Genomic DNA, 20,331 nt, shown 5'->3' on the forward strand with positions numbered 1-20,331 from the left:
CTTTTTAGGCCGGCGTAAAAACGATTTGGGCCTAATGGTCTCAACATAGGACTTTGGAGTCCAATTATCAATTTACCATTGGTTAATTACAAATATTGAATTAAAAAACAAACAAACAGAAGAATTCAGATTATTTTTTTCGTTTTTCACAGGTTTTTGAAAACGGAAGAAATTTTATGAAATGTATTAAAGAGATGTTAATTGTTAAGTGAAGGAGGTCGATTTATTTTTTTTTTTTGTTTTTTTGCTAAAAAAGTAAAGAAGAAAAAACAGAGTGTTTTGGGTCCATAAAGGTAAGGGACACTTTTTCATAAGATAACAAATGGGCTGGGCCATTAACTTGGTTTAGAGTGCAACTAGATAATTTTTCGTGCTATGTTACCGGTCCAATTAAATTTAAGTGTTGATAATATATTTTTTAGCAAAAATAATTTATATGAAGGTTGATTTGATGTGATATAGTCAACTTTTTAAATTTAAAAGCAACCCGAACGACTAATAAAAATGTAGCTTAACTAAAAAAAATCAAGACGATATCATTTTTTTAACATATTAGATCTACTTAGATTTACTTGGATCAACTCGGATTCACTCAGATCAACTTTTGTTAACTTGTCAAATCTCCAACCTAGATCATAAGACCCTAATAACTATATAGAAAACAAATTAAAAAAAATCATTAAGCTTAATTCTCAATCAATCTAATATTGAAGGATGAAATTGAATATAAAATTCAATTAGAAAAATAGGCTCAATCAACCTGGGTTAACCTGTGAAAACTCAGTCATGAGATCGAGATAGATGCATAGAAAGAAAATTAAACATATTGTAAAGCTCAATACTCAATCAACTCAATATTTAGGGATGAAAATGAAAAAAAAATCAATTAAAAAAAAAGACACAAAAAAACCACCTTAGTCAACTCGAGTTAATCAACCAAATTTATGACTCGAGTCATGAAGTTGAGATAACTTTATAAAAAGTAAATCAAAATAAATTGTGAAATCTAACTCTCAATCAACAAAGTATTGAAAGATAAAATTAAAAAAAAATCAATTAAAAAAGAACAAAAAAAAACCCTAGACCGACCTAACTAACTTGCAAAACTTACGATCTAGATCATGAGACTATAATAGCCTCATAGAAAGAAGAAAAAAAATATATGAAGTTAAATTCTCAATCAACTCAATGTTGATGGATGGATTTGAGAAAAAAAAACAATTAAAAAAAATAATAAGCCAAGTCAACTCGTGTTAATCTATCAAACTCATGTCATAAGATGACAATAATTACATAGAAAATAAATCAAAATAAATTATAACGTTCAATACCAATTAAACCCAATATTAAAGGATGAATTTACAAAAAAAAACAAAATTAGGGATTAAATTGTAAAAGGCCAAAGTATTTTAGTATTCATTGTTACATTGAAATGCCAAGGTCTTTTAACAAATCTTAAGAATCAAACTGTAAAAGGCTAAGATATTTTACTCTTCATCACAATCACAATAGTAAAATGACAAGGTCTTTTAGTATTTTAATAATTATTATTAAATAGGTGTGGTGTAAATTTAGTCCTTCTATTTTAAATGAAATCATAACTTAATTTTTTTATTTTTATAATCAATATTTCAATTTATTTACTTTTTTTATTGTATGATGTTTTTAGTTTACTAGAAAATAACAAAAATGCCTTTGGATCCCTATCATGCCCCTTTGTCTCATCACTAATATAGTTTCATAGTGTTGCATTCCCTAATGTTACAAGACAATAGTATCAAATACAAAAGTTATTTTTTTCCATAAAAAAAAAACTATGTACACATGTTTTTATAGTTAAAAAAATTCTAATTAAAATAAAAAAGTTAATGCATATATGTAATTAAATAAATTGAAAACTATGTGTGTTAATAAATGAAAAAACAATTATAAACAATAACCACAAATAAAATAAGAAAAATAAAGAAATAAATATGGATTAAAATATTTAATTTCACATGGCGTGACATTTATCCAATTATGTTTGCTAAATTTATTAATTAAAATAATTTTTTTATTCCATAAAATGATAATAAAAATAGACATATGCTTTTAAATTGATTGAATAAAATAAAAGAGGAAAATATCATGAAATGTTGCATATATTAGAAATATCATTTGAAAATAAATATCTTTTATTTTTAAAAATAAAATTCTTCTACAAAAAATATAAAAAAAATTATAGATGAATAGGAAAAATATCTTAAAAAATTAAATGCATATAAAATAACAAAAAATAAGTGTTATTTAAAAAAAGGCTCTATAAACAAAATAAAAGAGAGAAGAAGTATTAATCTAAATATAAGTAAAAATTAATTTTGAAAAAATATAAAAAAAAGCATTAATTTTTTTTAAATAGAAAAAAAATAAAAGACTAGGCGCTACTAAGTGTGGTAAGCCAGGTCAGCCCGCTTGGGCCTTTTTTTTTTCTTTTTTTTTCCATCTAGGGTGCACGACATGTCGTCCCCCCTATTTTTTTTGAAAATAAAAAAAAATAAGACGATGCGTCATCTGATTTTCCAAGAATCTAGCCACAATAGGTTTTTTTTTTTTACCTAGGCACTTTCAACGTAGAAAATCACCTAATATGAACTTTTTTAATCAAATAGAACCATTTAACACAAAGATCAACCGTTTTGGAGGCCAGAATCGATGTCAACAATATTCTTTTTTCTCTACACTGGAATCCAGCGGTCAGTCTCTCTTCTCTGCCAAACCAAGGACTAAAAAAGAAGAAAAATGAACTTTTGTACAAAGATTGAATTGAAAATATATTGAGGTACCAAATATATATTTTTTTTAAAGTACGAGCACTAAATTAAATTTGTTGTATGAACTTTGAAGTCATCACCTATTTATGGTGTTATTTTTGCTTTGGTCTCCCATCTTTCAATTTTCATCTTTTAATTTTTCATTTTTAGCCAACAAGTTTCACTTAATTGCCCTTAAATTTGGCCCAAAATGATGCAATTGCACAAAAAATAGTTTAAGATGAAATAAAAAAATCTTCATAATTCTTTAGTTTATTATAATATTTGAAAGTGTTAGAAACGGAGTTGCTGTGTAGGGCTTTTTTTTTTAACTTAAAAAAATATATATTAATAAATTATTAATATTTTAAATGTGTTCTTCCCAGTGTTCATTGCTTTGTAGTAGGGACTGGCTGCTGCTGTTTTTTCTTTGATTAATGAAATGAAATCCCTTCATCAAAAAAGGGAATACTTTGCAGTAAAACTCAAATCAATCACATCTTCCACATCACAGAACTTATAATACACTAATAAACTTTATAACATACTAAAGTACAATGTCTATGTCCATGTCTAGTATCATCTACATGTTTTTGTAATTTGATTCATACAATTAAATTCTGTAAAATTGTAAATATGGAACACATAGAATACAAGAAGTATCAGGTAGTAGTTGTTGTTTTGCCTGGCAGTTGCATTACAAGATCTCATCTGCCAAGGGCTTTTCATGAAACTTTTCGACTGTCGACCAGATTGAAGAAATAGTCTCACTTAACCGAGAAGAATCGAGCTCTAGCTTATTCAGGCGATCTCTTGTTTCAGAGATTTGTGCTTTAGCATCAGCAACTGCCTTCTCTTTTTGAGCCAGATCCTCCATCATGGATTCTAGTTCTTTTTTTACTGACTCTATAGCATGATCACACTTTGATTTTGCTTCTTCCGCAGCTTGATGCTGACTGCTCAGCTCCATGCCTTCGGCCAGATCATTGAGTATATCCCGTAGCCAACTAACATCAATCTGTGCGGATTCTACGTCCTTGAGAACAGCCAACATTTCTCTAACTTTGGAATTTGTCAACTGCTTGAAAGAAGTGCGCTGCAACTCATGAACCACAGAGCACAGACACTCTAAATAATAAGCTCGCATGGAAGCTGATTCCAATCGACTGCCTGCTGCTATATCACCATACTTGTCCAAGATTAACTGTAGAATAGAGGCAATATTTTCTCTCACGTGATATTTCCCTACCGACACACAGGAATCAGAGATGACAGATTGAACCTCTTCCTCGTCACTCTCTTCTGAAGCACGAGATATGCCTGAAAAGCTGAAGTCCAGATACTCGGAAATAGGACCATCAGTGACTTTTTCCTCATGGTTAGCAGAAGGATATGTAGCAGCCTTTGGTGAACCATGGAGCTTCCCATTCTGTTGCGGCTCAGCTGGTGTTGGAATTTTATAGCAGGCCAAACTAAGCTTTGTAGGGCTCTTGGGAGGATCAGGCTGGTGGAGAAAGAATAAATTGAGAGACAATTCAAAGCCAATATTGAAAAATAAATTTAGCGAGATGGAGAGGAATGATAAACTACCGTGATATTCCCAGACACATGCATTGGTCCAGGGGATTGAACTGGCCCCTTGTCGAAAGAATGATCTTCAGAATAACTTTCATCAGAACGTTGTTGAGATGAGGAAAACGATCCACTATTCGCAGCTTCATCATGCTTTTTAGTAGGAAGAGGTGATGGAACACGGCGAGCTGCTTTTACCACAGGGACATTGTTAACAGCTCGGGGAGAGTTCTGCTGAGATCCAGATTCCTTCTTTTTTCTACCAAAGCTTAAAGCAGCATCAATAATGGAACCTGCAACAACAATGTGCTGTCATGAGGAACTGAGCATCAAAGAAGAGTTGCAAATTGGAGAAAGATATCATTGAAGGACTTCAATTTTTTATTGGAGTTATAAAGCATTCTTCCATCTCTAATGGCTTGAGCCCCAAGGTTGCGAGATCCCTGATCCCCCCAACAAAAAAAAAAATGAAAGTGAAATCCAACGAGCAACAATGTATTAGTATTCGAAAAGGGGGTAACCTGATTCTTTTTTAACCCCCTGGGGATTGGCCTCCAAAGTTCCGTTGGAACAAAATTCGTCACATTTATGGTAAGGGTTAGATGCTCTGGGGCATGTCTGTGCTCTTTCTGATTGTTTTTTAACCCCACGGGGATTAATCTCAGCAGTTCTATTAGAACAAAATTCTTCACATTTATGGTAAGGATTAGATGCTTTAGGACAAGTAGGCTGTGCTCCTCCTGTTTCCTTTTTAACCCCCTTGGGATTAATCTCAGCAGTTCTATTAGAACAAAATTCCTCACATTTATGGTAAGGATTAGATGCTTTGGGACAAGTAGGCTGTGCTCCTCCTGTTTCCTTTTTAACCCCCTTGGGATTGGCCTCGGCAGTTCTATTAGAACAAAATTCCTCACATTTATGGTAAGGATTAGATGCTTTGGGACAAGTAGGCTGTGCTCTTCTTTCTTCATCCTTGTTTTTGCTAGACCAACCCTCATTTACACCATTATGATAATCTAAAACACAAAATAAATAAATTAAAGCTGTATTTAAAAATGTTCGGTCTACCCTTTACTCAGAAACTCACTGATCCAAGACCTGTGTATTAGAATTGCAGAAATAGTTCATATGTTGCAAGAAAATAGCCATGACTCACTGCTGGAAAAATAAATGTCTAAGATGTGCGTTTTCAAACTCAATCAGAGTCTTAATTGGAAAATCCTCCTGTACAGAGGTGGATAGGTAGACGGAGTAAATTAACACAAGCCGTCCGATGCTTCTCAGCCTCACCCTTTCCAAATAATAGTTCTCTGATCAATACAAATTCACCTCTCTAAAGGTGGATTGGCAGATTCTGGTAACATTATCTCTACTTTCTTCATCAAACAGATCAAGGCTTTACACAAAATCATGGTTATCGTAAAGGTATGAAATATGAATCTAAAGCACATGGCACTTTCCGTCGCATTCAACTGATTCCTAACTAAGATTCTTCTGTGATGGTGAGGAGATACATATTATTGGTAAAGTAAACATGCCAAAATCTACAGCTCTCAGCTTTACAAGGAGTGTCCAAGATATAAAAAAACAATAGCAATTACCTGACTGTTTCTTCTCTTTCCTTCTCTTCCCTTGGGAAATCCTTTCAAGGCAAGCTACACCACATTCATGGTAAGGGTTTGAAGCATTCATACAATCTGGATGTACCCTTCCATTCTCAGCCATCTCTTTCTCCACCTTGAGCACTGCAGACTAATAATTTTAATCACAATCAGTTATCTTCCACATAACACTCTCTCACCCAATTTACCAAATAAATGAAAGCAAACAGCTTTAATGAACGCAAAACTTTAAGGTCGTTGAAAAAACAAGATCTCTACGACAATATCCTCTACTTTCCTTCCCTTTTCCAAACTTTCTCACCTTTTTCTCAGAAACCAAAAATAAAACACTATCAACCAAGAAAAAAATAACGACCCATAAACCAAAAACCTTAATCCATATATAAATAGATACAGGAACTAGAAGAAAATGAGCAGAAAGAGGTGGGGCTCTACCAGAAGAACAGGGGGCTTTGCACCTTCAACAATATTATTGTTAGGTGCCTTTCTACGACCAATCTTTCTCCTGTAATTTTCCAGCTTTTGAATGTCAACTTATCTGACCAAAAGTGGGAACTGAATTTCCCCGTTTTTCTTCAACTTTGACCAACAGACTCAGTTGTGAACACACAATCCCTCTGAAGGAACGTGATGGGTTGTGTATATATATATATATAATAACGGGATAAACACATGCTGCTAGCCAGAGCCAGCTCTCCACCCAGTAGCCAGCCAGTTTCCTCCTAACTTCTCATCGCGGCATGATGATTAATGTGAACAGAAGCTTGACACACGTGCCCTTGTTGGAAACATCTTCAACTGTTTCAACTTTGTACCGTTGGGACTTGGGATGGCCTTGTTCGTGTCCAAAACGACAGCTGGTTCTTTTCTTATCCAGCTAATAACAATAAATACTATTAGAAGCTTCTAGCCGGTTAATTGGAGTCAATTAATTTGTGTATTTATGAAAAGGAGGATATTTCTTATAAAAACACAGCAATATTTTCGACTCCAGCTTTCGTGTGATGGATCTTGTGTTTGGTATAAGTTATTTATGCTAAAATATTTTAGAGTGTCAAGAATAATTGTGTTTGTTTTATTATTGAATGTTAATTTCAAGAAATTTAACGTTCATTGATATTATATTTTCTTAAAACTACGGAAAGTAATTCTTTTTTTTTTAAATGAGAAAAATCTACTTTTTTTTTACTTAATTGGTCTTATTTTTTTTATTTTAAATGAAATGTTTTTTACACCATTTTTTAATCAATAATAATACAATATAATATTATTATTTTATAGAGTCAAAGTTTACGATTACATTTTATATACTTTAAGTTATAAGGGTATAGTAGTAAACTTATCTATATTTTCATGAATTTTCTGCACATCAAACACAATAAAGATATATGAAAACTTTTTTTATTTCACCAAATACAAACATCACATTTCTATTTATTGCATTTTTATCGATCACGTTTTAAAAGAATATCTAAAAATCACATCTTAATTTATTTATTTATGGATGATAATAAGTTTATCTATTCCGAAGATTTATAAAAAATTAGATTTGTTTAGATTTAATTCTCCGAAAACTATATATTTGACACCTACCTTTTATTCTTCTTTGATTTCTACGGAAATTTGAAGAGAATAATTAAAGTTTTCTTGAATTAAAAGCGTCCCCACCAGCAGCAGGCATGATGACAGAAATGAATACAGAACTCAATGGAAAATAAATGAAAGTCAATTAATAAATAATAAATAACTCTTAATTAAGAGTTAAAAGACTTTTAGGCAACAAATCACAACGCATGCCTGCCTTCATGAATGATTCTTTTATACATTATTATCTCATATTCAATTTTTTAAAAAAAAACACGAGAAAAATAACATTTTCATGAACATAAAAATCCAGAAATTAATTAATAGCTCACCAAACTCCCTAACTCTACAAAAAAGCAACAGAACAAATTTAGGAGGTCTTAATTTTCTTTTATTAAATACAAAATCGCCCAGTGGCAATTTTCTACAGAGAGACCTTCTAGTAAGACGTATGACCAGACCAGGTACATAGTTTTTTTTTTTTTTTTTTAATTTGTTTTGCAAGGGAAGACCAAGTTAGAACGTGTCCGAATGTTTTCTAGGGCTTAATCAAAGTTGGCAAGTTGCCAGCAATTTTGGCTCTTTCCTCGGAGCATGTTCGGAGGCCTTTACAGACAAGATACTGTTGGATTTTACAGGAGATGATTCTCATAACCAGACAAAATGAGCAAATGTGCGACCTGGACAAAGCAAGAGAAGAAATAATCAGTCATCAGAAGACAAATTGAGAAGGGGTCACGATCCTTGATTCGACGTTGATGATCAGTGGTAAATGAATCTCATAAAATGTTGCAATGATGTTGTCTTATTGCTTGCTGTTGTAGATATATGATTAGAGAAGACTTTTTTTTTATTAATTTTTTTATATGTGAATTTGACTTAATTAATCATTCTAACAGTGATAAAATCTAGGGTTTTCAAATCATAAAATTGATTAATAAATAGATTTTTTAATTTTTTTAAAGACTGAATAATAAAAAACACAATCCAACTAGTTATATATAAACACTTAACTACAAAATTCATAGCTAAGTAGAAAAATTAATGAAAATATAAAATTAACCTAGAAAATAACTAAAATAATTGTCACGCTGGGAGATCTAATTTTTTGTCTTCGGTGCTGCAAGAGCCTGAACCCACTCAAGTGAACAAATCTGTTTCCCCAGTTCATTTATGAATTGGAAATCCATTAAAAAAAAAAAAGCAAATAACCAGTGTTCTTAAAAAATTTAATTATTTTATTTAAAATTAATATTTTTTAGTATTTTAAATCGTTTTGATACACTATTATAAAAAAATAACTTTAAAAAAATTAAAAAATATCATCTTGATGTATTTCTAAACGAAAAACATTTTGAACCATAATTGTTATCACAATCCCAAGCAGACTTTAAATCTGTTCCCCTAATTAACTAGGAAACAGGAGCCACTTCTCTCTCGGACTTCTTCCTACAAAACAAGGATGGTCATGTGAGCATAACATCAGTGCTTGAGAATACAGTTAAAATCATGTTTTCTTATTTTTTTGTTTAAATTATATATATATATATATATATATATATAGTAGTAGTTGTAATTAGGCAGCCAAATGTTGAAAAATAACATTGGAATGATAATTGACCAAGATAACGACAATTTATGACCATCTGGTCCGTTTAGAACTAGTGATTTATGACCGACTGATCCTTGGAGGACTTGCTTTAACCCACTTTTTGGCGATTTGCAGAAGGAAGACTCGTGAATGCCAAGCAACTTCGAATGCCTTTTGAACCTTCACCTTTCTTCTTCTTCTTCTTCTCTTCCTCCCTCCCTCTTTCTTTTTTCTTCTTTTTTTTTGGCTGTGTGGTTATTATAAATTATAATGGGATGTGGACATGTAGTGGCACGAAGCTCGACGATGCAGGGTAAATGGCCATGGAGGGCTCGGTTTCCTGTCCAAATGAAATTTCTCGGCGACTACGGGTTAAATTAGTTGGGCCTTGGAAAACCCAAGAGCATGTTAGATTAGATGGTATCAGTTCCATGGAGGAGTTGCCTAAACTAATCATTTCAGCTTTCCATGATACTTATCATGTCACTTTATAAGATCTATTTTCAACTTGTTTCTTTTCATTAACATACACGTTACTATTCAAGTTCATATTCAAAAGGAGATTATTAGAAAAACAAAAAATAATCATTGTAGATGCAACTCCACCCTACTAAAGGCTTGGTCACAAATTAGACGAGTTAATCCAAGTTAATTTAAAATTATTTAAAATCATGTTATTTTAAGTTTTTTATTTTTTATTTTTAAATAATATTGTTTTGAATGCTTTTTATAAGTTCAAATCGGTTTCAATCAAATTTGCAAATTGATCAACCAAATTAACTTCAGATCAACTCCTACTTGGTTTTGTTTAAAACCAAACCTTGTCTACAAGCTAGATCGATAAATTATTAGGTTAACCTGTTAGGCCAAGCCATCTTTAATAAGACTGTGCATATGTATTTATCTCATTATTTGTGTAAATGACTTATTTAAGATTTAATAAAAGAGGTAATTCCAATGTTTTTAAAATTGATCCAAAAAAACCTTACTATTTAATTTATTAAGAGGAGAAAAAACATATAAATAAGCTTGGTTTGGTGTCATCTATTCTCTAATTTTAGATAGGGTTGTTCAAATGATGATGTCTTAAACTATGACTCATAAAATCAATATTACAAGTGTCATAACCATTTAGTAGTGGTCCAGTGATAAAAGTGACCAAGAGATTTGCTTTTCTTATAATCTCAGGTTCGAGTCCTGTGGTTGATAATATGATGACCACTAGAAACTTACATAGTCGATAACTTCAAGGCCCGTAGGATTAGCCGAGGTGTGCACAAGTTGGCTCGGACATCCACGTTAATAATTAAAAAAAATTATAAGTGTCATAAAGGAAAAAAAAAAATTCCTATTTCTAGTAAGCTACTTGACGGACAATTATTGTATCATCAAAATGGGAAACAATCAAACCCAAATTTGTTAGTATATCTCCATGGAATCGCTTATGTTTGTGATAATTTTTTGTGTCAATGTTGTAGAGTAGCTGAGACATGAAAAATACTTTACTGAAATGAAATGAAATGAAGGACTTAAATTATAGGTATTTAAGGTTTCCTACACCATCTTAGCTCGTATAGTAGGCTCCTTCCATCATTATAATAAAAAGTAATACAAAAAAAGAATTGATGTTTGGGACAAGAATAGGAATTATGCAACAACTTAGAGATGAAAATTTGTTTTTTCCCCAAGTAATATTATAGAAAAATATTAAAGATTATAAAAAAAAATAAAAGGAGGGGTTTTATTTCTAATGTATTCGAGCAAAAGGAAGGCAACGGAAACTGCCATTTCAAGCGACGATGATTGAGTTTTACCTTTGCCAATCCTAATGGGTCGTCTTTCGAACTTAGATTCCTTGTGTTCATTTTAGTGTCACGATTCAGGGGACAACGATGCTGTTTTTAAAGCTTGCTCAGTGCCTAAAGATTTGTGGTCTTCTGCTGGTTTTGCAGCTCATTAAGGATCGTCAGCAGAATCTGGATTTCCTAGACTGGTTCGAAGTCATCAGGACAAATCTTGGAGGAGAGCAGCTGTGTTTAATCGCCGGTTATTTTGGGATCTTGGGAAGCGCGAAATGTGATGACTTTTCAGGTGAAAACCCTATACAATGGCAGTTCAGATCACATCAAAACGTGTGGATTTCCATTTAGCAGATTGGCGTTTGTAATATGCACCAGTTTTACTCTTGATGCTATACAACAGCCTTTCCTTCCTTCAATTGCAACCTTAACTGAACACAGAGATCAAACATCTTTCTGAAGAAAAAACACCAGTCATTGAACCATCACAAAACCATATTAATTAGCACTAAATAAATATTTAGTTAGCGAGAAGCCTTCTTCAAAGGATACACCTCTAAGCTTTGAGTAAAATCCGCACAACATTGCTTCTGTTTGCGATATAACTTAAGCATTGAAAGATAAAATTATTGCAAGCTCTGTCTTCAATTATATATAATACATCATTTCAATAAAATAGCAAGTTAAACAGTCAATCCAAAATCCTGTCTTCTGGATCCCAAAGTACCAGAAAATTGTCAAAGCAAGAAGTCAGAAGCAAAGCTTCCATGACCTGATCTGTTGTGTTCCATGATCAAATAATCATATGACTAAATGAAGAGCCTTAATTTGCTGAAGATACCCCAGGACCTAAAATTAATAAAGACACTGAATGTCTCAGACCCCAAATTCATGTTTCTGAAAACCTTTACATTTACAAGTACTTGGGATTTGAAAGTAATGGCAATGAATGAATGGGAAAACAAAAAAGAAAACACCATGACCTTGCTGGTTTGATCCAAATATTGAAAGACCAACTTGTTAAATAATTTTATGACTGTAGCAGATGCTTAAATTCATGACAATCAGCGCCAACTTCATTCAATGCCAAGTAAAGCTTTGGCACAATCTTTGCTAACATCAACTTGAAACCAACCGAAGTTAGATTGGAACTTTCCTTACTGCTTATAGAGCAATCTCGAGAGAGAGATCCAATTAAATTGCCTTGCATATACGCATCACAGGCCTTAAGAATGTAGTACCCACGCCTCCTGAAATGCTCCTTTACCAAGTATTCAAAATCCTGATGTGTATTAACATAACAAGACATTATTGTGATTAGTGAGCATATTTTACCAAGTAATGCATGCACAACTGCAGCACAATAAATAAAAATCATGTTCCCCTCAAAAAAACTGAACAAAATCCTGTTTGTACAGATCAAAGCCTGAAAAGATATGGACTATTGACCAAGTAAAAAGCAAATAAATAATCTAGTCTAGCAAAATGTCCCAATCCAATAAAATTATGAAAAAAAAAAGGATCAAATAAAATAGTTCTTAACTCAGTTGTAATAATTGGCATATTTGTTCAAACATCATTGCCTTTCATGTTTGTCAACCAAAATGATTGCCAAGAACGAAATTGAATGTTTACACAAAAACAAAGAAAATATGAATAAAGCCGGGAAGTAGTGTAATTCTTGTGAATTAATATATTACCTTGGGGGGTTTTCGCATAAGATACATCATTGTCTTGCAGTTTAGCAAGAAAGTATTCTCGTTATATGACAACGATTTTTTCTCTCCTTCAGCTGTCCCGATCTGCTTATCATATCCAGCTTCATTAAAATATGGTCTAGAATTTAGCACCAACCCTTGAAGTGAAACTAGGACTTGAAGGATGCTAGAACACGAGTGCCAGACTTCATTTCCTCTGCCAGTCCAGGTATTTAAAAGGCTAAGGCACAACTTCCCCTCCTCGTACAAATTTGGATTTATTCGCCAACCACCAGAATGGTAGTATGCTGACTGCAACATCACATAGAACACAAAAAATAGAATCATGAACAACTTTTTCAAGAAGGCCAATCGCATCAAACAACACAAAATCAGAACATAACCTTCAAACCAAAGACCAATTATTAAGATTAGTACATCTTACAGGAGGGACATCAGGATACTCTGGTGGGAGGTGAAAGTCAAAAAAGAATAGCCCATCTTGGTAAGGTGTTCCATATGCCCCAATTATTGTTGCTCTTAAGAGATCCATTCGATCCTCATAAACCCGTACGTAGATCTCGTCTGTTAAAAAAAAATTTATGGGAAGACCAAATGATGCTAGCTAGATATTCTAGAACATAGCATAAAATTTTACATAAACTGAACTACTCGAACCTGGCAGGTTGTTTTGGAGGATGTTCCAGTCTTGTTGAACCTTCTTAAGCCACTTCCTTCCATTTTTGATCTGCCAACTTCAATGCATGAGAAAATATTCAAAAATATCACAGCACATTTCAGACATTTAGATTTCTTGATTGTTGCCATGAGGTGATGAGAGTAAAAAAATGAACACTTTAAAGACCTTGAGAAAAGAGGTAATCATTGCACTGTTGTCTATTACTAAGAGAATTTGAAGAATGTCAAAATCAACTGAGTGAAAGAGTTTACTTCAATGCCTGTGAAAGTCTGCCTATTTATTTAAGTCTCCTATGTTCAGAAGAATGAACAATTGTAAATTGCAATAATCGCACATCATACCAGTCTATTTGAATCAAGAAAATGATGGTCCAGAGGATCTTCAGCTGTGTCAAAATGTTTAAAGTAGTGGTGAATCCGAGCCTCAGAACATGTCATGGCATTTGACTTTTCGGTGCTTAAATTGCATGAAGTTTTTTCTGCATTTGATGATCCTGGGTCCTCCATAGACACATGTTTGTCTTTTCCATTGGTATTTTGCATACCACAGTTATTATTGACATTAGATTTTTCAGCACTGGACTCATCACTGGAATCTTTTTCTTCAGAAATACAGTTTGTTCCCTGAGAATGCAGTTTGTTTTCACCTTGGTAGCCTGAAAAATCTGGGTCGATATTTTTCTGACCTCGTGAAAATATTCCAGTGGCCAATCTTGCAACAAAGTCAAGTGCAGTGAGTGGAAAATTGCGTGCTGCATTCCTTCCAGAACTATAATTCTCCACACTCTCTTCCTCCTCTGAGTTCATGCCAGTTGCATCTTGCAGCACAACTGCCTGAACAACAGATACTATCATCAGTTACTGAAATATCAATATCTTTCCACTCTAATAAGAGTATACCTAAGGAATGTTCAATTCATGTGAGAATGGTTAATCCAATGACATTAATTATTTAGCATTTGTTTATGGGTGAACCCAATCATGCGATGTTCCTATGTCTAAGATAAAGTAACTGATGCTGCCGAAGAGATTCCGAGAAAAGCAAGGTTAAAGGTTAAAACAAAATTTATGTATACAGCCTAGATTCTATACGTTACTGCTTACTCCTTATCAGCATGACGTTATATTCATAGAATCCTATATTTCAAGTGGTAAATTGTGGGTTCATTACTAAGATAATGAAATCAAGAATCACATAAGCTTCATAGTTTCTTTTCAATTTCTATGCCTCTCCTTGAAATCTAAAAAAGAAAAAGTGTGAGCATATCATTAATTGATTAATGCTCACACAATCAAACTTCACAGACCTACTTTTTATAAATATTTCCCAGCCAAGGATATATTATGAAAGCTAGGTCCCATCCTATGACCCACTCATACGTTACCCATTACGATTGTAGTCACCATTGCGTTTAACAATGGCATGCTACAATTTCAAATGGATACACACCTCTTGAGTATAATCATGAGTGTCCCTCACATCATCATCAACTGTTTCCCAACTAGCTGCAGCTTCACTTACTTCACTCCCAGCTGAAACTGAATCATCATCGTCATCTCGACCAACCACAAAAATTGCTTGAGGTCCAACCTAATAACAAACCGAGCAACAAATTCATCAAACCAAACTATTGGGCCTATAAATCATCATAATGAATATGTTAATAACTTTGTAATTTAAATTGTGAAGGTAAAAGAAACTTTAAATGACATCCAAAATCTCAAAATAAGAAACTATAGAAGTTGAGTATTTTCTCTTTCCTATATTGTAGAAAAGAATTCAAAAATAGAAAGGATCCTCCCAACTCTTTGCACCAAAAAGTTTCATGAGAAGGAGTTGCAGGAATCAAAGTAATTGAGCCATGAAGATACCGAAAAACAAGAGTTGATTGCATACCACTTTTGATAATTTAAAATGGAAACTGAGAAAAATTTATAGAAAAAAACTTCATAAGCATACCATTGAAACCATCCCATCAGCCCATGTGACTTCGAGATCACCATTCCTAAGACCAGATATATTCCCAACCCAAGAGAGATCTGAGGAGTCCATAGAAACATCATTACTCGGTGCATCCTCTCCTTTCTTACGTCCTAAGCACTTTTGTGTATTCATAATCTCACTTTGTCCACTTTGCTGCCTTGATTCCCCAATAGTTTCCAAATCAGAGGTGGTTTGATCAGACACAGAAACCGGGGATAATCGAACAACTACATCCCCATAGGAATAATCATAATCTGGATGAGTCTCCAGCTCATACACACTTACAATTTCATCCTTGTCAAACTCACGAGGATCTTCTGCCCTGGTAACTGGCTTTAACCACTTCACACAAGCTGTTCGCTCTTTTGCATTAAGGCTTTTAACAACACCAACACGTCTAGATTCAAATGAGTTATCAACATCATCAGAGGCCTTCTCCACAACATACTGTTCAGCAACGAATTCATGATCACCAGGACTATCAATTGGAATCAATGTTGTAGAATTCAGCCCACGTTCTATAGCTCCATCCTGCCATGCTATATCGACCCTTGTCCTGGTGTTGACAATCAAAAGGGCTCTTTCAAAATCTTCCTCTTTTTTTTTACTCTTCTTTTCTCTTCTGATTAAAACTTTACGTATCTTTCTGCGATGGGCAGGCAATGTTGAACAACCACAAGAGCTAGATTCATTACTTGCAATAATGGCTACATTTCCATCCGGTGCTGTCACTGGATCAATTGCCATCGATCCATTCGTATCATCTACTTCCTCATTTGCAACTCCTTCTGAATCACATCCATTTCCCAGTTGACTAGGATCTAATTCACATTTGGCTGGGTCATGGATTCCCAACTTCAATAAATCCTTGTCTAAAGTAACAGAAGATGATTGAGCAACAGATGATGGGAGAAGACACCAGTCACCCACTTGCCAACTTGCATGTGCAAAACAAGACAGCAGTTCTAAGTTCTTTGGATCCTGCTCTTCAGCAGGGGTAGTTGAAGAATCAGGTCCATAGCCAGCAGAAGCTATCCAATAGATGAAAACTGATCCAGATGTAACTTTAGAAACAGTACCTTCCAATCTATTAGCTTCCCACAAGCCGGATAGCCACCGAGAGTTTTTAAAAACTGATGATGAGGTAGCCCTTACACGCTGGCCGGGATGGTACGGAAAATGTTCATCTTCCTCAAAGATACCCTTGGAAATTGGTTTTAGATGCAGTGGCTCAGCCCCCTTTACTTCGCACACAGAACCATCATCAAATAACACAGTCACATCATCTACAACATCATCAACTCTGCCTAACCAGGGACCAAAGACCACATAATCACCAACAGAAAATTCCCTAACACGCACCAAATTTATGGATGAAACGTCTTTTCTAACGGATCCATCAGGAGCTAACAAATCAACAGAGATATTAACATCCACCACAACACCCACTTGCCCTGTTGGATCTGAAGCAGATGCAACATAGTCCCCGTGTAAGAATCCTCGATCAATGACAATCACATCATTGACATGTTGAACTGGTTTAACATCACCCATCCAAACTACTCGAACCTGATCAGTCTGAAGAGTTTCACTCTTATAATTATCGCTCCCTTCACTCCTATCGCTATTGGTATTATCATTACCATCACCATCAGCTCCCTCATTGCCAGCATCTTCATCAAGATCACACTCATCTTCGTCGTCGTCGTCGTTGTCGTCGTCGTCGTCATCATCATCATCATCATCCATAATACTTCCATCCGAATCTGACTCACCAGCAACTTCACTCACTACCCCAACCACATTGTGCATTTTATGTCTAACAATATCTTGTCCATAAATATATGGTACATTATTCAAGTTCCCAACAACCTCATCCAGTTTTTTAACATTTTTTTCACTATCAACTTTCAACTCACAAACCAACCCATTTGCCATAGAACCACTTTGATCCCAGCTGTTTTTATCAACACCACCATCGACAAACCCGTTAACTTTGGGACTTCTTTCATTTTGCATATTTTCTAGCTGAAAACACATATCGAAAAAGGTTTACCACCAAAACGAATTTCTTAAAAAAAATCCGTAACGTGGCATGTAATTCAAAACCCTCATCTTCTTTCTCAAAATAGTTTCTTAACACTACAACCAGCTCATATACAATAAAAAAGTTTGCTTCTTTTTTCATTCAAAAACTGCCCTGAAGCTCAAATCTTTATACTGTGAAATAAAAATCGGCAGGTGGGCTGCCATTCAAATGCAATAACAAAAACAATACTATGCTACACAAACAGCGCTGATTTTTTCATAACTCATAAAAAGATTAAAAAAACAAAAATCCCATTTCCTAAACTAATATTTGCAATCCAATCAAACAAAAAAACGCATATTCATTAACATAACACATGATTAAAACCAATCTTTTATTTCACATCAAAATTTCACTAAACATCAATCAATATCAAAAGAAGTTAATAATCATTAATACAATAAAAATAAAACCAAACAATTAATGCCAAAAAACTCACCAATTAATAAAGGAAAAAAAAAAAAGACGAAGCAGCTTCAAATTGATCGAGCTCAAATCCACATAATAGCGGCTCGACAGCTACAATCCGTCAAAAACTACCCAATAAAAAACAAAGATTACCACGATACAATCGCAAGATTACAAAAGGTTTCATTTGATTTTTTTAAAAAAAAGGAACGGTCTTCGAATAATCAGGAAGAATCGTGTGTGTGTTTTTTTCTTGAATATTACATATGAATGAAGCAAAAAAAAAAAAAAGTGAAAAACTGAGGAGGAGACATGGGAGCTGGATTCTGATTTCTGAAGCGGTGTTTTAAGGGTATGTTTGTAATCTTACAGTGTGGTGTTAAATTAGGCGTGTAAAAACATAGGACTGACTGACTTAAAATGTTCTTGTCTTTTATGTTGTTAGATGGATCAAGAAATAGAATATAATTGAGTCAAGGATTTTATTAAAAATGGTGTGATGGGTACTTTTAGGTATAGTTTTGAAAACCGACTCGGTCACTAACCCGGTCAAGTAATTGGATAATGGGTCAGATGGATTGATCCGGATCAACAAAAAAAAACATCTATAAAAAAAATCTCTCCTTTTTTTTTTGCAAAAGTTGAATTGCTTTGTTTTGATTCAAGCAAATAAATATTTACAAAGACAACCACTGCATAGTATAAATAGCATTTCAGAAAAGTATAGAAATAATCCCAGACTACTAAGTCCTATAATGGCTACAAACTCAAATTTTCTATTTTCATAAGCACCCAAGCATACCTTAGCTTTTGAACTTGTTGTCTCAATCGCGCTAGATTTCACATCCAGTAGATAATGATAATGAGACACAGAACAAATTCCACAAAATCACATATCAATAATTACTTCAAAAAGAAAAAACCTGAAAAAAGGACCGTGACCAAGGCACTTTAGTTGGCTTAGAAGAATGCTTGCTTCCTTTGTCGTGTTCATTCGGTTTCTTGTCTGTTTCTTTACTCACACCACCAGACTCCACCTTGATAGAATCCGGACCAGACGGGGTCTCAAGAGGCAATGCATCTTGTAACTGGTGCCGGTTCTTTTGATCTAAATTAGAGTCAATTGTTACTCTCTCTGTCTCTGGTTTTCCATCTCTCCTTGACCTCTGAGGACTTCAAGAAAACCAAAAATCATTTAGTTGGGTTTCAAAGAGCTGATTTCCTCTTTTGTTAATTAGGTTTGCAACTGTCCCTAATATTGCTTCGTTCTTATTTAGTTAAAAGGTCAAAACGACGTCGTTTAATGACTGCTAATATTAAAAAAAATAGATCGGGTCTCACCCGGGTTTGACCGGGTGGACCGGGTTTCACCAGGCCAACTTCTAAACGGGTTTTTACCTCCACCCGGACCAGTTCCAGACCCGGGTCGGCTGGGTTCCGGGTTAACTAGCAGGGCCGGTCCGGGGTTGTTAGTGGTTAAATAAGTTTGCACTTCTGCTTTTAAGAAGAATGAACATGACTTTTATTAGTTCAAGGCTATGCTTGGAAACATGATTTTTTTAAAATTTTAAATTTTTTTATTTAAAAATTAAAATTATTTTTTATTTAAAAATATATTTTTAAAAAACTATAAATCCAGTTGGACCGCACAACCAACCCATCACCCACCCTAAAAGGCCGTTTGGCTAAGAGTTTGTGGCTGCGTTTGGTGTGTAAAAGCTGCATTGAAGTGTTTGGTTATAAAATCAGTCGTGATTTTTGTATGTAGATCCTACCATTATCTGCGTTGAAAACGCTATTTTATTGAAGCTAAAATTCCATGCTTCTCGTTGTGTTCCTGCCTATCGTTGCTACATTGTTAATTAGCATGAACAGTGTAGCTATACTATTCATTCCAATTAATTCTTTCTATGAATATTGCGCAAGATAAACAGTGTAGCATGCTGTTTCGGTCGGACTGGTTCCGGCCGGATCGGGTCCAGTCTAAAGCTCAAAATGCCTATTTTAGCATATTTTCAACCTCAATTTTAACTATAATTTTAATTAAATATCTATTTTTTAAAACCAACCTCATCTAAAAATACTTTTTATAAAATAATTTTTTTAAAACCACATCCATAATAATTACCTTAATATCAATCAGACTCTAAATAATGTGGCAAGGCAATCTTCTAGTGAGGTATTATTCATTCCCCATGTAATTATATAAATTGGACACATACGAAAGGAAACCACAATCAAAAGGCACTTTTATTGTACTTATTACTAATCATCACGATAGGGTGATGGAGACTTAGTTATTAGCCATCTAACTTTATCACTAATTATGTTGCTTTGTAAATATAGACTCTGAGCAAATTCATTTGCACTCTTTTTCTTCACCAATGCCCCCTCGCTATTCTTCCCTCGCCTTTTTGTCATTCCTCGCCCACAGTCGGTACTGGTTTTATATTTTAATCATATATTCTTTCTTGTTTTTTTTTATATAAATATGGAC

The 20,331-nt window shown here is 33.9% G+C and overlaps 2 protein-coding genes across 5 annotated transcripts; both read right to left on the reverse strand.

The window, feature by feature from the left end:
• Positions 1–3,297: 3,297 nt before the first annotated feature.
• On the reverse strand, positions 3,298–6,777 carry LOC133698340 (uncharacterized). Of its 2 annotated transcripts, none has more exons than XM_062121228.1 (5): positions 6,419–6,777; positions 5,963–6,113; positions 4,883–5,377; positions 4,380–4,654; positions 3,298–4,293 (listed from the first exon to the last, which is right to left on the reverse strand). In XM_062121228.1, exons 2-5 carry the CDS (start codon positions 6,084–6,086, stop codon positions 3,487–3,489), a joined length of 1,701 nt encoding a protein of 566 aa, XP_061977212.1. In that variant the 5' UTR covers positions 6,087–6,113; positions 6,419–6,777; the 3' UTR covers positions 3,298–3,486. The 2 variants fall into 2 exon arrangements, with proteins under 2 accessions (XP_061977212.1, XP_061977214.1); XM_062121230.1 differs by lacking the exon at positions 6,419–6,777 and adding an exon at positions 6,285–6,408.
• A 4,806-nt stretch (positions 6,778–11,583) lies between these two features.
• LOC133699324 (probable ubiquitin-conjugating enzyme E2 23) lies at positions 11,584–18,217 on the reverse strand. 3 transcript variants are annotated; one of them, XM_062122543.1, is made up of 8 exons: positions 17,866–18,217; positions 15,314–17,365; positions 14,804–14,944; positions 13,696–14,187; positions 13,333–13,402; positions 13,100–13,239; positions 12,658–12,966; positions 11,584–12,239 (listed from the first exon to the last, which is right to left on the reverse strand). In XM_062122543.1, the coding sequence occupies exons 2-8, from the start codon at positions 17,354–17,356 to the stop codon at positions 11,988–11,990; spliced, it is 3,447 nt and encodes a 1,148-aa protein (XP_061978527.1). In that variant the 5' UTR covers positions 17,357–17,365; positions 17,866–18,217; the 3' UTR covers positions 11,584–11,987. The 3 variants fall into 3 exon arrangements, with proteins under 3 accessions (XP_061978527.1, XP_061978526.1, XP_061978528.1); XM_062122542.1 differs by lacking the exon at positions 17,866–18,217 and having other exon boundaries at positions 15,314–17,847; XM_062122544.1 differs by lacking the exons at positions 11,584–12,239; positions 17,866–18,217 and having other exon boundaries at positions 12,763–12,966; positions 13,093–13,239; positions 15,314–17,850.
• Between the last annotated feature and the right edge of the window lie 2,114 nt (positions 18,218–20,331).

This window comes from Populus nigra, chromosome 7 (assembly GCF_951802175.1).
Source record: "Populus nigra chromosome 7, ddPopNigr1.1, whole genome shotgun sequence".
NCBI lineage: Eukaryota > Viridiplantae > Streptophyta > Magnoliopsida > Malpighiales > Salicaceae > Populus > Populus nigra.